General features: G+C 31.7%; 2 protein-coding genes across 2 annotated transcripts; one reads left to right on the forward strand and one right to left on the reverse strand.

The window, feature by feature from the left end:
• The first annotated feature begins 2,294 nt into the window (after positions 1-2,294).
• LOC114186737 (protein PMR5) lies at positions 2,295-7,171 on the forward strand. Its single transcript, XM_028074725.2, has 5 exons — positions 2,295-2,664; positions 3,085-3,256; positions 3,753-3,931; positions 4,293-4,451; positions 6,648-7,171. Exons 1-5 carry the CDS (start codon positions 2,348-2,350, stop codon positions 6,988-6,990), a joined length of 1,170 nt encoding a protein of 389 aa, XP_027930526.1. The 5' UTR covers positions 2,295-2,347; the 3' UTR covers positions 6,991-7,171.
• A 1,050-nt stretch (positions 7,172-8,221) lies between these two features.
• LOC114188166 (asparagine synthetase [glutamine-hydrolyzing] 2) lies at positions 8,222-12,599 on the reverse strand. The gene is made up of 13 exons (XM_028076716.2): positions 12,350-12,599; positions 11,334-11,472; positions 11,017-11,112; positions 10,689-10,830; positions 10,386-10,576; positions 10,032-10,193; positions 9,852-9,932; positions 9,539-9,760; positions 9,313-9,447; positions 9,151-9,231; positions 8,983-9,069; positions 8,779-8,886; positions 8,222-8,692 (listed from the first exon to the last, which is right to left on the reverse strand). The coding sequence occupies exons 1-13, from the start codon at positions 12,427-12,429 to the stop codon at positions 8,477-8,479; spliced, it is 1,740 nt and encodes a 579-aa protein (XP_027932517.1). The 5' UTR covers positions 12,430-12,599; the 3' UTR covers positions 8,222-8,476.
• Between the last annotated feature and the right edge of the window lie 1,665 nt (positions 12,600-14,264).

Below are 14,264 nucleotides of genomic sequence, written 5' to 3' on the forward strand. Positions count from 1 at the left end.
TAATTTATTAGTCATACTTGTAATCTAATGTTATTGTGTATAATATATCATTTAAATTATTTCTATTAAAGTCCTACTTTTAATATGATTTGAATTTGAATATCAAATACCTGCATTCTATTTTAATGTTCGGTATTTTTATTTTTTGACACCCAATAAATTTTTACACATTTTATATCTATTGTTTTACTTTTCAATTTTTTTATTATTTATAAATACAAAAGTTAACTTTTCTTTTTTAATAATCAAAATACAAGGTTGTGAACCGGGCAAGTAGTGTCAAAATAATATTTTTCTTTAATATTTTTTAGAAAGTATTGTATATCATTTAAAAGTTTCTTTTTATATACATTTAATTAAAAGAAAATCATATTTATGTATTACATCATAAATCTGCATACGAAGTCTTGATCGATTCATTTGATTTTAATTTATTTTATTAAATTCAAATATTATATATATATATATATATATATATACGTGTCATTGTTAATTGTAACACCTTTCCCGGGTCTTAATTAATTCTACACTTTTCGTATATACAATGGTTAAAAGATTAAATTGTCTCTTTGTTGTCTTCGTCCCTTGCCAACGTCGTCGTTCTCCCATGTCTTCGTCACAAGTTTCTTACCACTATCCTTATATATATTGTGTTATGGATGGATTCCAAAAAGAAATGTCCTTGTTTGCATAGTCTAAAAATCACTTTCCCATGAAAAAAAAAGAACTTTCAGATATTACACAATTCAAAAATAATAAAAAAATGATTTTTGCATTGCTCAATTTGAAAGATATTACTAATTACACAATTCAGAAGTTTTACTTTAACATTGCCTTTGTATTGCACAATTTAGAAGTCAAATGACTTTTGAATTATGCGACTCATAATTTTATTTTGGATTAAATATATTTTTTGTCCCTCAACTTTCAGTAAAAATTGATATTAGTCTTTTTTTGAAATTTTGATTCAATTTAGTCTTTAATTTTAAAAATACGTGGATTTAGTCATTTTAATAGAATTTTGTTAAGGTTATTTGACATTTCAAATGCATTTTATGATAATTTTTAAGTTAACATTGAAGCAAAAATGTGTCAAACGGTGTAAACAACTCAAATACTATCATGAAATGCGATTGAAACGTTAAATAAACTTAACAAAATTTGTTTGAAAGGACTAAATTACATAATTCTGAAGAAATTAAATTAGACCAAAGTTTCGAAGAGAGACTAATTTTAATTTTCACAAAGTTGAGAAAAAAAAACATATTTAATCCTTTTATTTTCATACAAAAACTAACTTTCAAATTATACAATTTAAACAAAAAACAGATCATACAATCTAAAAGGAAACTTATGTTAAACTTTTTTTGAATTACACATTCGAAAACTATTTTTTTAAGGACAAAAGGGAAGTTTTGTATTTGGGGGAGTGCAGAAGGAAAATGTGGAGTTGTAAAGTGCAATCACAACAGTCTATAACTATACAAACCGGCTTACTTTTGTTTATTAATAAAATTTCAAAGCAATTAAGGATATGAAATTTATGCTGTAAAAGCTGATGTAGTGTCCAAAAATGATGAAAAAAATCAAATAAAAATCATGTATATGATAGTAGAAAAGTGGAAATAACCATGGGAGGCACATGCACATGCAAGTATGGGTTTGTAAAATTCCACCATAGAAAAATGTTTGGAAGATGCTCGGAATAAACTTCTTGAAATCTTTATTTGAAAAGAAAATGTATATCAAGATTATATTTTATTTTCACATACTCTATATATTTTATTTTCCTAACATAAAGAAGTTTGTGCCTTTTTGAAAAAAAAAAAAAAGTAAAAACAGAAACTACTGAAAAAATGTGTTCATGCTATGTAGACAGATGCAAAACACAACCTCTTTCTCTTTTTCCCATGCTTACCCACAATGTTGGTTTCACACTTGATGTCCAAATTCAATACTTTTTCAATGAACAAGTGCCACTGGATGAAATCGCAGTACAAATTTTAAAAGTTTGTTTTAAAATCTCACAGTGCAGTATTTTTATTCAATAGTTATACTTAATTGATTATGTGTATGAGATTAGTGTCCTTAAGATGATAAACTGAACTTCCATTTAAAATTACTTATGCTTACACATTGAAGAATTTGATCTACCTTCTTCCCCTATACACAACCAAACAAAAATTGCACCATGATTTATTCACAGACAACAAAAAAGCTCAATCCTTTATATATTCACATTTTTTCAAAACAGTCCAAACATCCTTCTTCCCTCTCCCCTTTCCCTGTCCTTTTTGTCTTCAACCTTTTTTTTTTTTTCTCTCTCTTTCTCTCCACAGATTCTCCAATGGCACTTCTCCGTTTCCAACACTTGTTTTCTCTTATCTTCCTTCTTTCCCTTCACCACCACACAGGCTCGTGTGCCCTCCTTCTAAGCTTGAGACACCACCACAACACTCTCCGCCAGCAGAGACCCATGATCCATGCCAACCAAACTAACTGTGCACTCTTTGTTGGAACATGGATCCAAGATGACTCCTACCCTCTCTACCAATCCCCCAACTGCCCCATCATAGATCCACAGTTCAACTGCAAAATGTTTGGCCGCCCAGATTCTGAATACCTCAGATACAGATGGAGACCCCTCAACTGTGACCTCCCAAGGTATCCCCCAAGTTCAAAACAAAGACTTGTGCATAAAGATGCCATTTTTAGCTTTTTGCAACTTCATTGGTCTTCAGATAATGGTGTATTTGGATGTGTTTCGTTTCTAGTTTCAGTAAACAAGATTGTTCACCAGTTGGGGTTGGGTTTAGTGGAATATTTTATATTTAGAATGGGATTTTCTTTTAAGGAACATACCTGTGGGAAAACAAAAAGAAAAAAGAAAAAAGCAAGGTTGTTCAAATAGCTGAGAAAATGTTTTCCAGTTATTTTGGGTTTTCTTTTAAACTTGATAAATTTTGAATGACATTGATTGTGAGTAGAGTGGAATTTTTAAAGACTTAAAACTGGAAGCGAGTAAAAAAAGAGCCATTTATCCTATGTATGCCTCTAAATTGTTTTGTAGCATGTTCTTGGTAGGTTCAATGGGGAGGAGTTTCTGCTGCAAATGAAGGGCAAAACCGTGATGTTTGTGGGTGACTCACTGGGGCGCAATCAATGGCAGTCATTGATTTGCATGATATACACTGCAGTTCCTCAGACACAGACACAATTGGTCAGAGGGGAACCACTCTCAACCTTCAGATTCTTGGTGAGTGAGAACACTTTGTTTCTTCCGAGCAATCATAATGTTTGTTTACCCACTGGACATTTTCTCTCTATTTTTGTTTTCCATTAATTGAGATTTTAGATTTAGGCCATGATGTTGTCAGTTAATCACCCCCATTATTTCCTGGACAAAGTTTTCCAATTTTTGGTTTAGGGAAAAGGAAAGTAAGCACAGTGGTTTTCCTGCATCAGAACAGTTTGTGCAGTGTCCCTCTTTATTAGTTTTCATTCAAAATCAGAGAGGAGTAGGTTCTGATATTTTCAACAAGACAAAGTATCTGTTGTAAAAGGTGCTGAGAGAGGGGCCCAGATGTACTATTAAGCCATTATATTTGGACTAGTTGATGCAAACTGGAACACTAAATTATGTTCAAGCTTTTTGGTTTTGTATAAAGTAGACTTCTATAAAAGCAGCATGTTACAGCTGCAAAAGATGGTCCCAACCTAGTCATGACTGGGTTTTGGTATGCTATGTGCAGGACTACGGTGTTACCATTTCATTTTACAGAGCTCCTTATCTGGTAGAGATTGATGTGGTCCAAGGGAAGAGAATTTTGAGGCTGGAGGAGGTTGATGGGAATGGTGACCTATGGAGAAATGCTGATGTGCTTTCTTTCAACACTGGACATTGGTGGGAGCATCAAGGTTCTCTTCAAGGGTATGCAAATATCTCTTTTCTTTTACAACTAAATGATGTATGTACTACCAGTTCAGATTCTCTGCTGGATTTGTTGGTATTATTCTCAGCTGAGTATTAAAAATGCAGTTGATATTTTAAAAATCTTTTTTAATATATTTGAAAACATCAAAATTAGTGTCCATCAGGAAATCGAAATTCATATACTACTCACCTAATCATAAATTTATGTATACAATAATTTTGTAAACTTTTACTGTCATTACCTTAGGTATGTGTGATTCTGAGAATGATTTCTGATTGATTGAGTCTGCACTTTTTTGTCTTCTTAAATCATGAAGTGAACTTTGAAGTAATTTTATGTTTTGGATACTAAGTGCAGGTGGGATTACATTGAATTAGGAAGCAAATACTACCAAGACATGGATCGTTTAGCAGCTTTGGAAAGGGGAATGAGAACATGGGCTAATTGGGTGGACAGCAATGTTGACAGAAGCAGAACCAAGGTGTTCTTCCTGGGAATTTCTCCTTCACATACCAAGTATGAACTCTGATCCTGCATTTCTCTCTCTTACATTATTGTACTGTAACATAGTATGGCATTTCTAGGCTTCATGATTGTGTTTGTTCAATTGGAATAGCATTGTCCAACGCGTATAAATCTGCCTCTATGTGATGAGTTAAGGGCAGAGATTAAGAGCCTCCTCGTTTGACCCATTAGAGTTACCTATCTTAGAGCTGAAATTCACGTGCTTGTGTTATCTCTTTGTCCTATCTCTATCAGTCTGGCAGACACTTTTGCCTTTGGCTGGTGGTGACTAGCCAATAATTTCCCCAATGTTTTCAATAATGCATTTAGTACTGTTGATTATGGATTTTTACCTCTCTAAATGGGTGAACATCAAATAAGTAATCTTAGTGGTGATGAGAAACTCAAATATTAATGTTTTGAAAATTCCATGTAGATTAAATATAAAAAAAGTTTATAGTATATAAATAAATGTAAACTTCACTTTACAAGAGATACACATAAGAAAACCTTTTGTTGTTTGTTTCTGTTCATTGATATTTTGATTAGTATTGTTGAACTTTACTTTAGTTTCTATATTATATGTATTGAGTATTTTAAATAGATAAAATTAAAAATTGGATTATACTTCTGCATTTTGTGCAAAGTCACCTTTTTGTGATTATTGATGCTCACATGAAGTGTAGTTGGCACTTTTATTAGCCTTAAACAATCCGAGTTCAATTTGAAGAAAAGTTGTTCCCCTCATGCATAATAATGTTGATGCATCTATGAGAAAATTTCAGTTTTTTTTTTTTTTTAAATGTGTCGGTGAAATCAAATTCATGTCTACTACACATTTTGTACATAAAATAAAACTACTATTTATGTGTGGGCCCCTTTCATATGTTTTTATCTTTGAGCTTCTCATTCAACACTTGTTTAAATGTCATATGATGATGTGACATGGACTTGTCATTTTTTAAGTTTTAATTTCAAATTTTTTAATTTTAAATGTATTAATTTTTATCAAAAAATTTATTCCAAAAGTTCTGTCTATAAATTCTCTTTCAAATATTTTGAAACTAAAGTTAGAAAACAGAGAGTGGCATAGTGCCATTAAAAGTAAAGTGATGTAAAAAGTGAGAATATAGAGACTTTATCATATTTTAACATGCCACGGCCAGATTTAGTCCATTGGTCTAGATCGGGAGCCCAATACTGATTTTTGTGTTTTTGGGCCTTAACAATCACACAACCTTTTAAGACCCAAAAAAATAAAATCACAATTGACCAATATGGCCATTCTCGTATTTTTTTCCTAGGAGAGGCTTTAATCAATTTCGGAATGCCCTGAGCATTTAAGGTTCTAAAAAAAGTCATCCTTTTTAAGTTTTGATAATTATTTTTTATTGTTAATTTAACTTGTCAAATACTAAACTTTATAACAAATATTTGCATTTATTTATATTGCTTTTAACTTAATTTATAGTCCACAAAATAATCATTTTTAATTCTTAATTTTATGAGTTACTGTTATAATATTTTAATAGTTATTAATAATTATATTAATTACAATTAACAATTATGAAGGCAATAGTATTTTCACTGACATTATAAAGTTTTCTTACATGTATTCAAATACTATGCATGAAGAGTTGTAAACTAGTTCATCGTAAAACTTTGATGATTAATTTTGTAGCTAAAAACATAAAAGAACCAAATCATAACTAATGAGTTATACTTAACCAATCCTTGAACGAAAAAGAGTCTGCAAAGTTTCTAAACACGCAAAGTTTCTAAACACAAGCCTTCCCATTATACCATGGATGATATGCATCCATGCAAGTGGCATTAATTTGTGATAAAAAAAGAAAAAAAAGTGATTTGTGCTTCACAGATAATGCATTTAACATATTGTAAAATCTTTTGTGCCGCGAAATTCAAGTGAATAGTAGAAATGATAAAGTTAAACATCATATAACAAAAAAAAAAAAAAACTCATAAATCCAATGTCTCGAAGTTTTTTTATTAAAAGTGATGTTAATTTCTCGTGTGGATTATGCTGATGTCATATATATATATATATATATATATATATATATATATATATATATATATATATATATGTAATCTCTTCTTAATGAACCATGAATTTGGTTAACCAAGTGTTTATTTTTTGTACTAATTTGACTATACAAATTGGTTCACTGTGTAATTGCAATGCAGCCCAAATGAATGGAATTCTGGAGTGACAGCAGGACTAACCACAAAGAACTGCTATGGAGAAACTGCTCCAATAATGAGCAGTGGCACTGCATATCCTGGTGTATACCCTGAACAGATGAGGGTTGTAGACATGGTTATCAGAGAAATGAAGAACCCTGCATATCTTCTTGACATTACAATGCTTTCAGCATTCAGAAAAGATGCACATCCCTCCATTTACAGTGGTGATTTGAACCCTCAACAGAGAGCCAAACCTGATTATTCTGCAGATTGTAGCCACTGGTGTCTTCCTGGACTGCCAGATACTTGGAATGAACTTTTCTACACTGCTTTGTTCTACTGACTTTTCTTCTTTGCTAACTAATTAACACATTTCTTCCACTTCACTCTTGTTATCAGTATCAGTAGCTCATAATACATTTGTTTAGAGGGTTAGTCAGTTACTTACATAATAGCAGCAATTCAACTCTGTCATGTGTAAAGATATGCTAATGAAATCAAAGAATTATTTATTTATGTTCAAAGTTTAGTGTATCAAATATTGTTGGGAATATTCTAAGTGTGAGTCAAAAGTCTCATATTATATAGAAATTGGAATAGACAAAGTTAAAACCATACGAGAATAAAGATCTGTAACATCATTACTTTAAGTTTTTAAATTAAAAGTGGTGTCAAATGATTTATATTTATATATATATATATATATATATATATATATATAAACACAATGATTATAATTTTATATGTAAAAATATATAAACCCAACAAATGTAAACCTATCACTTATCAAGATCTTGATTCCAAGAATTCGTTATAAAAGCTCTTGTCATTATAATAGCTCAAATCTCGTCATTAATAAATTTTTCTATAAATATTTTTTTTAAACGTAAGTGCAATTTTCTATAAATCAATATTAATCTATAGGTAAGTTTGAGTTTTTTTTAGAGAAATTAATTTCAATAAATCAAGGAATTCAGTATCCAGCACATCTTGTTGGCTTTTGTTTGTATGTGATAATTATTAATGTCTCTTAACAAGAAGGATAGATATGAGAAGATGGTCTTTGTTCTGATTTTTATGGAATTGAAATAATAGAGTCGTGGGTCTCTTTGGTTTTAACTCCTCACTCTGTGATTGTGATAAATCCGGAGAAAGTCGTACTAAAACTACTATATTTCTTAAAGATATTTCTCATTCATGATTTGTGTTCAGCTATTTTTTATCTATGTAATTTACAATTCATAATGTTTAATTTCATCTATATGGTAACATTTATTATATTTCATATTTTTGGACTAGTTTTTCTTGAAAACGAAAGTAAAAAGAATATGTAAAATTTGATAACAATTTTAAGCTAAATTTTCAATTTTTTTCTCCTTTTCTGTTTCTTCTAAAAATATCCTTTGATACACAAACATTACAAAATCTACTCTCTCCATTTTATCTCAACTATTCTCCAAACTTTCCCAACTTAATCTCTCTCTCTCTCTCTTTCTCCATGTCCGTGCTAAGAAGCAGTAAAATTTCAATCTTTTCATTACTAGACAAGTCAATTCAATTTTGGTGACAGATGGTGTCGAAACAGTGGGGCTTGCATTCAAATTTAACTGATACAACATTTTCATGGAAACCAAGTACATTATGATGATAGTGTGAGGTGACAGAATGAAAATAAAGACAAGAAAGTGGATAACAACACTTAACACCGCTAGATAATGAGCCTTATCTATAACATAACATTGCCTGGATAAAATACACAACAGGCAAAATTTTCATTAATGATGACTACTAGTATTTGTAATAGTCCTCTGCTATGGCTCATGGTTGTTCTAGATGACAACTCCTAAGGGAGAAACCTCCATCTTGGGTATGATCTTCTCTGGTTCTACAGCTTTCACTTGGTTTCCATAAGCTGATGAATGCACTCCAAGTGCTGCTCTACCAGATGGGTCAAGGTTGTTGGACCATGCAGCATCCCACTCAACAGCTTTTGCTGTGCTACATGCAACACTTGGTCCTCCAGGAACAGTGAGTCTAGCTGAGTTCTGCAAAATCAAATCATGGATTAGGATCAGCCCTTGCTAAATCAGCATGGATTTTTCAATGTCTTGGTATGGTTGATTCAATTTACCTGAGGGAAGAACCTCTCAAATATCATTCTATAGTAGTATGCTTCTTTGGTGGTTGGAGTGTTGAAGGGGAAAATGTTAGCAGCATTCAGCATCATTCTATCAGTCACCTTTAGGAAAGAAATTTTGAAGAACCAATAATTATTTAGCAATGTGAAATGTTATTATGACAGTAAGAGAAAACAGGTTTCATTCAAGTTTTTTACATGTTTCTCAGCATGAGCTTTAAGGCCATCAATCCAACCATATCCAACTCCATCACTGAATTGTTCTTTCTGCCTATATAAAATGTGCTGCATAAGTTGAAACTCCAACATGTTAGTTTAACAAATTAATTTTGTAATGTTGCGAAACTTTGCTGCAAATCAGAGTACCTTTGGCAGATAAGGATGCTCTTCATCATCAAATGCCCTCCTCAATACCCATTTCTCAATTCTTCCTTCTTCTTTTTTTATCTGAACAGATTAAGTAGTAAACCACTTAATAAAATGTAACATTTTTTAAGTGATGGTGTATGCAAATTTCTCTGCACTTACCATTTTGTACTCAGGATCAATGTTCATTGCAACTTTGATAAACTCTTTGTCCAAAAATGGTACTCTGGCTTCTAAACCCCAGGCAAAGGTCGATTTATTGGCTCGCAAGCAATCATATTGGTGGAGTGCTTTAATCTGCATTAAAGAGAAAAAAAATTATCATCTATTAACCCTTTTAGTCCAGCCACTTATATTGATCAGGCAATAAGTATGATAACTCTGTAACCTTGCGGCATGTTTCTTGGTGAAACTCTTCTTTGTTGGGTGCCTTGTGGAAATATAGATACCCTCCAAAGATCTCATCAGATCCTTCTCCAGAGATAACCCACTTGACTCCTAGTGACTTAATCTTACGAGACATAAGAAACATGGGAATGCTTGCTCTAATTGTCGTTACATCATATGTTTCAATGTGGTAAATCACATCTTCAATGGCATCTATGCCATCCTGCATTTACCATATATAAAACATTCACTAGTTATGATTTTGTATATCAAAATGCTCCCAAAGTTTTGAGCAGTAAACTATGTAGATATACCTGAACAGTGTAGTGAAATTCATGATGGACAGTTCCTATGTAATCTGCTACTTCTTTTGCAGCCTTTAGGTCTGGTGCACCCTACTCAGTATAATATAATCAAAGATTAAGACAAACATCATGGTTTCCTTCTTTTACTGAAGAAATCTGCAACACTTGCAAGAATAGTTACACACACACCTCAAGTCCTACACAGAAAGAGTGTAATTTTGTTCCCCATTGCTTGGCAGCATTTGTGCCTTCTAGGTAGCGAGCCGTGACAGCTGCAACCAATGAAGAGTCCAAACCTCCAGAGAGTAAAACACCAAAAGGCACATCAGTCATCAACCTTTTGATCACAGCCTGCAAATAACATTCAATGTTTCTATGAAAAGGGTGTGTTTGGATAAACAACTTAATCAACTACATGTTTAAATAAAAGCTTATCACCTAAAAGCATATTTGATAAGCTTCTAGATGAAGTAGACTAAAAGTAGGTGGCTTTTGGATAAACTTTAAATTACAATGATGTCTTGAGTCTTCTGTGTATCTTACCTTCTCAAAGGCATGCCTCAAAGCTAAAGGGTCATAAGGGGCTGAAGGAATAGCCTCAGAGAACCATGGAGGATTGTACCATCTACGAAACTCTCTCTCTTTGCTAGAGTACAAGTGACCAGGTGGAAAAGACTCGAAATGCTCACAATCATCATTTAGCCCCTTCAATTCTGATGAAATCCAGACAGAGCCTGAACAGAAGTACGCAACCTAGTCACTATTTATTCGATTCAACTCTGTTGTTTGAGCTCAAATAGAACACATAAATTCAATTCAAAAGCAGGGCACATATGTTATCATTACCATCTAGACCCCAACCAATGTATAAGGAAGTGACTCCAATTGCATCTCGTGCCACTATAAAACTGTTGTCACGGGTATCCAACAGAACAAACGAAAATATACCATCAAGCATGTCCACAAAGTTTTCTCCGTGCTCCTCGTACTAAAACAACACCAACAACATACAGGTGATAAGAACAAGAAGTCGAATCATGAGAAACCACAGAAATGAAAACTTCAAGGAGTCTTAATAAGAATTGATGAATAAAACAAAAAAGTTTCTGTTGGTTTTTATGCATACATGATCAGGTCAGAATTGTTGCAAAATTATACATAAAAGATGACTAACCAGGTGAGCAATAACATCACAGTCACTTCCTGTACGGAACGTGTGATTAGGCAATTGTTTCCTGAGTTCTTCATGATTGTAGATCTCTCCATTCACCTGGTTTTCAGAGGATGACATTTAACGTGAGTCATAATTCATCACTGTTAAATTCGTAAGACTAATAAATAAATGTAACAAAAGCTATATGTTACTATGCTATACATTCCAGTTTTTTGTATTAAATCTTATCTATTATGAGTTTATAGTCAAAGTGTATTATTATTACCAATTTTCCATACCATGACAGTGTGAGTTCAAATCATTGAACAGAGGCTTACCGTAACAGCAATAGTTTTGTCTTCATTGAAGAGAGGTTGATCACCAGAAGCTGGATCAACTATGGCTAACCGTTGATGAGCCAAATAGCAATCTCCATATTGGTGGAGCCCACTCCAGTCAGGACCACGGTGCTTCAATCTGTGACATCATCGAATGGTAAATTATTAACTACTTGTTCAAACTGCACTTTGGAAATTTCCTTTACCACTATCAGACAAATTAGCTCCTTTCCATTACTATCCAACTTTTGTTCTTCTGTTGTACTTTCCCACCACAAAAGTTACCAATAATTTCACACCAAGGTGGACCCCACATTCCACTTGTTTATCCAAATAAGTTAGTGATCTAACCAGAACACTTGTTTATTCTAGAATCCACTTAGCTTGTCAAAGTCCAAACATGTTTATCCTTAAATACTTGTGACATCTAAAAGGTTGGCATCATAATATTAAGTAATAACTATGATTTCAACAGTTACATATGTCTTAGTTATTGAATGAACTTGACAGTAGAAAATAACAAGCATAGTGGTTTACTTTATCATATCATACAACTTTTTGCAAACACTTCTCTCTTGGTATTAACTAAAGATTAGTGTCCAACAATTTTTCTCCCTAGAAGATACCACCATGAAAGTTAAAACAATGAAACAAATTACAAGCACTACCTTTTTTATGGTTCTTCTGCTCTCCTGTCAGTGTACAGAGTATAATAATGATAATTTAAGGACACTTCACTTTTCCATCTTTTATCTCTTCCTAAGTGTCATAGTCATTTTTTACAGGTAGTAGATTACGTTTCAGTATATTAGGTGCTAAAAATATTGTTATACCATCACGCTGAGTTTTCCACTTTCAAGTAAATATTAGCACAGAAAAGTTCAGTTAGGGAAGAATTACTTTTCTGGGCTGGGACAAAAATGCACAAAACAATAAACTTTGAAAAGAAACATAAAGATTAATTATGTTTGTTTGATTTTGTGTGAATAAGAAGAAGACAAAGAGAGAATCATTGCCTGCGAGAAAGTTCAAGGACGCGGACCCTCTTGGCTTGTGATGAATCAGAGCAACCAAGCACAGCAAGTATGCCACACATTGCGTTATGATATAATTGCTATGACGAAGAGAGAAAATCTTGAGAGGGAAAAAGAAGAAAAGAAAGAGAGTGCAATGAGAAAAAGAGAAAGAAGGAAATTATTTGAGAGACGAAGATGAAGCAGTGAGAGAGGGAATGGACAACACGTAGAACGGTTCTTAGTTGAAAGAGTTAAGTGATCCACATAACAACGTACACGTATTTATATGCAAAAAATGAAGCCCAAACGGTGTCGTTTCGTCTGATGTCGCTTTCACAATGCCGTGGGAAATTTAACCGGCTACGGGGTGTCCCGGTCACTCACACAGGGACCACCGCCAATTTCCTCTTGTGTATCGCCACGTGGTATGACGTGGTTTGCTATGGGATATTTTTGTCACTTTTTTAATTATTGTTGTTGTATTACATAGTTTTTTTTTATTTTGTTTTATTTTATTATTTGATTCCTTTTCTCTTTTGTGATTAGCGATTCGCTGCTTCCCGTTTTGTCTCGTCTCAGATTGAAGAGAGAGATGCTTATCACTTTATCCTCAAATTTAATAATTTTTTTCTTTGGTTAAATTCTTCGAGAGTTTATGAGAATCAATTAAGTGTTACGTCAGCTTGGGTTCCGTTTTTCAGATATTAAATTGTTGGAAAGTGGAAAATACTATTCTTATATATGTTTAAATTATTCTAGTTATTAGGCCAAGTGTTAAGATTCTTATGTATGTAACTAGTATTTTATTTATTAGTTAATCAAAGAATAATTATGGAAGTTTCAAATTGACATAAAAGACTTTTACTCAATAGATAATTTTGTTGTCAATAATAAACGTTTTATTATATGAAATGAATATAAATTACAGATCTGAATTTTTAAGTCTGGTGACTTTTATATATATACATATAGCTCTATCAAGTTTATTAACAGTGTATTATGATGAAAAAAACATATAAGCCCTTTTTTTTTCTCTTTATGGGATTATATGCATTGTTTTGCTATTTCTTTGAGCAACGATATCAAAATAACCAATTCTTCTTTTTTTTTCTTACAAAAATGAATTACCAATAAATATTATATTAATAAAAAAATGAATTCGTTTAGAGAAAATAATGAAATTTATGTTGACACAAAAATATGTTTTTATATTATTTAGAAACTAACACAAGAGTAAAAGTTGGTCCTATTTAATAGAGGAAACAAATATTACTTTATTAACTCGACAATGTTTTTCACAAAAAAGACTCCTAAATATACGAGTTTATGGATTAGTGGAAAAAATTATCACTATGAATGAAACTTAGTTATAGTAATTAACAGTATATATATATATATATATATATATATATATATATATATATATATATATATATATATATATTGCGTTGCTTTGTTATTAAAGAAATGTTACTTTTAAGAAAAAAATCTCATCATTAATTACTTTAATTGTAAATATATGATTTTTGAACGATATTATCTACATAAACGATATATATTTATATAAATAATGTCATATCATTTATTTTAGTTAATAAACTTGTTAAACAGCACTGTTCAATGTAAACTATTGTAATTTGAGATGGCTTAGTTAGTTAAATATGAAATATTTTCTTAATCACCTTCTGATCTATACTTTGTGTTGCGAAGAACAAAAAGGTACTATTGAGGACAAATTTTCAATTATTATATTTGAAAGCAGATATTTAATGGGGAAATAACACTAAGTTATAAGTTTAATTTATAATATAAAGTAAATCAAAATAAAAATACTAGTTACTTTACTTTAAAAAAATAATAATTTGTTAGAGCATAGAGTTTATTACCTATATTGTACGAGTGTTATTATTTTTCA

Source organism: Vigna unguiculata, chromosome 6, assembly GCF_037176805.1.
Source record: "Vigna unguiculata cultivar grain cowpea cultivar isolate G323 ecotype 2 chromosome 6, ASM3717680v1, whole genome shotgun sequence".
Classification (NCBI taxonomy): domain Eukaryota; kingdom Viridiplantae; phylum Streptophyta; class Magnoliopsida; order Fabales; family Fabaceae; genus Vigna; species Vigna unguiculata.

What these genes read in the sequence shown, in the direction of transcription:
- LOC114186737 (XM_028074725.2), top strand. Translation starts at nt 2,348, where the DNA reads ATGGCACTTCTCCGTTTCCAACACTTGTTTTCTCTTATCTTCCTTCTT. An exon ending in CTCAACTGTGACCTCCCAAG is followed by an intron (nt 2,665 to 3,084) that starts GTATCCCCCAAG and finishes TGTTCTTGGTAG; the next exon opens with GTTCAATGGGGAGGAGTTTC. An exon ending in TCTCAACCTTCAGATTCTTG is followed by an intron (nt 3,257 to 3,752) that starts GTGAGTGAGAAC and finishes TGCTATGTGCAG; the next exon opens with GACTACGGTGTTACCATTTC.
- LOC114188166 (XM_028076716.2), bottom strand. Translation starts at nt 12,429, where the DNA reads ATGTGTGGCATACTTGCTGTGCTTGGTTGCTCTGATTCATCACAAGCC. An exon ending in CTTTCTGTGTAGGACTTGAG is followed by an intron (nt 9,933 to 10,031) that starts GTGTGTGTGTAA and finishes TATACTGAGTAG; the next exon opens with GGTGCACCAGACCTAAAGGC. An exon ending in AGCATCCTTATCTGCCAAAG is followed by an intron (nt 9,070 to 9,150) that starts GTACTCTGATTT and finishes CAACTTATGCAG; the next exon opens with CACATTTTATATAGGCAGAA.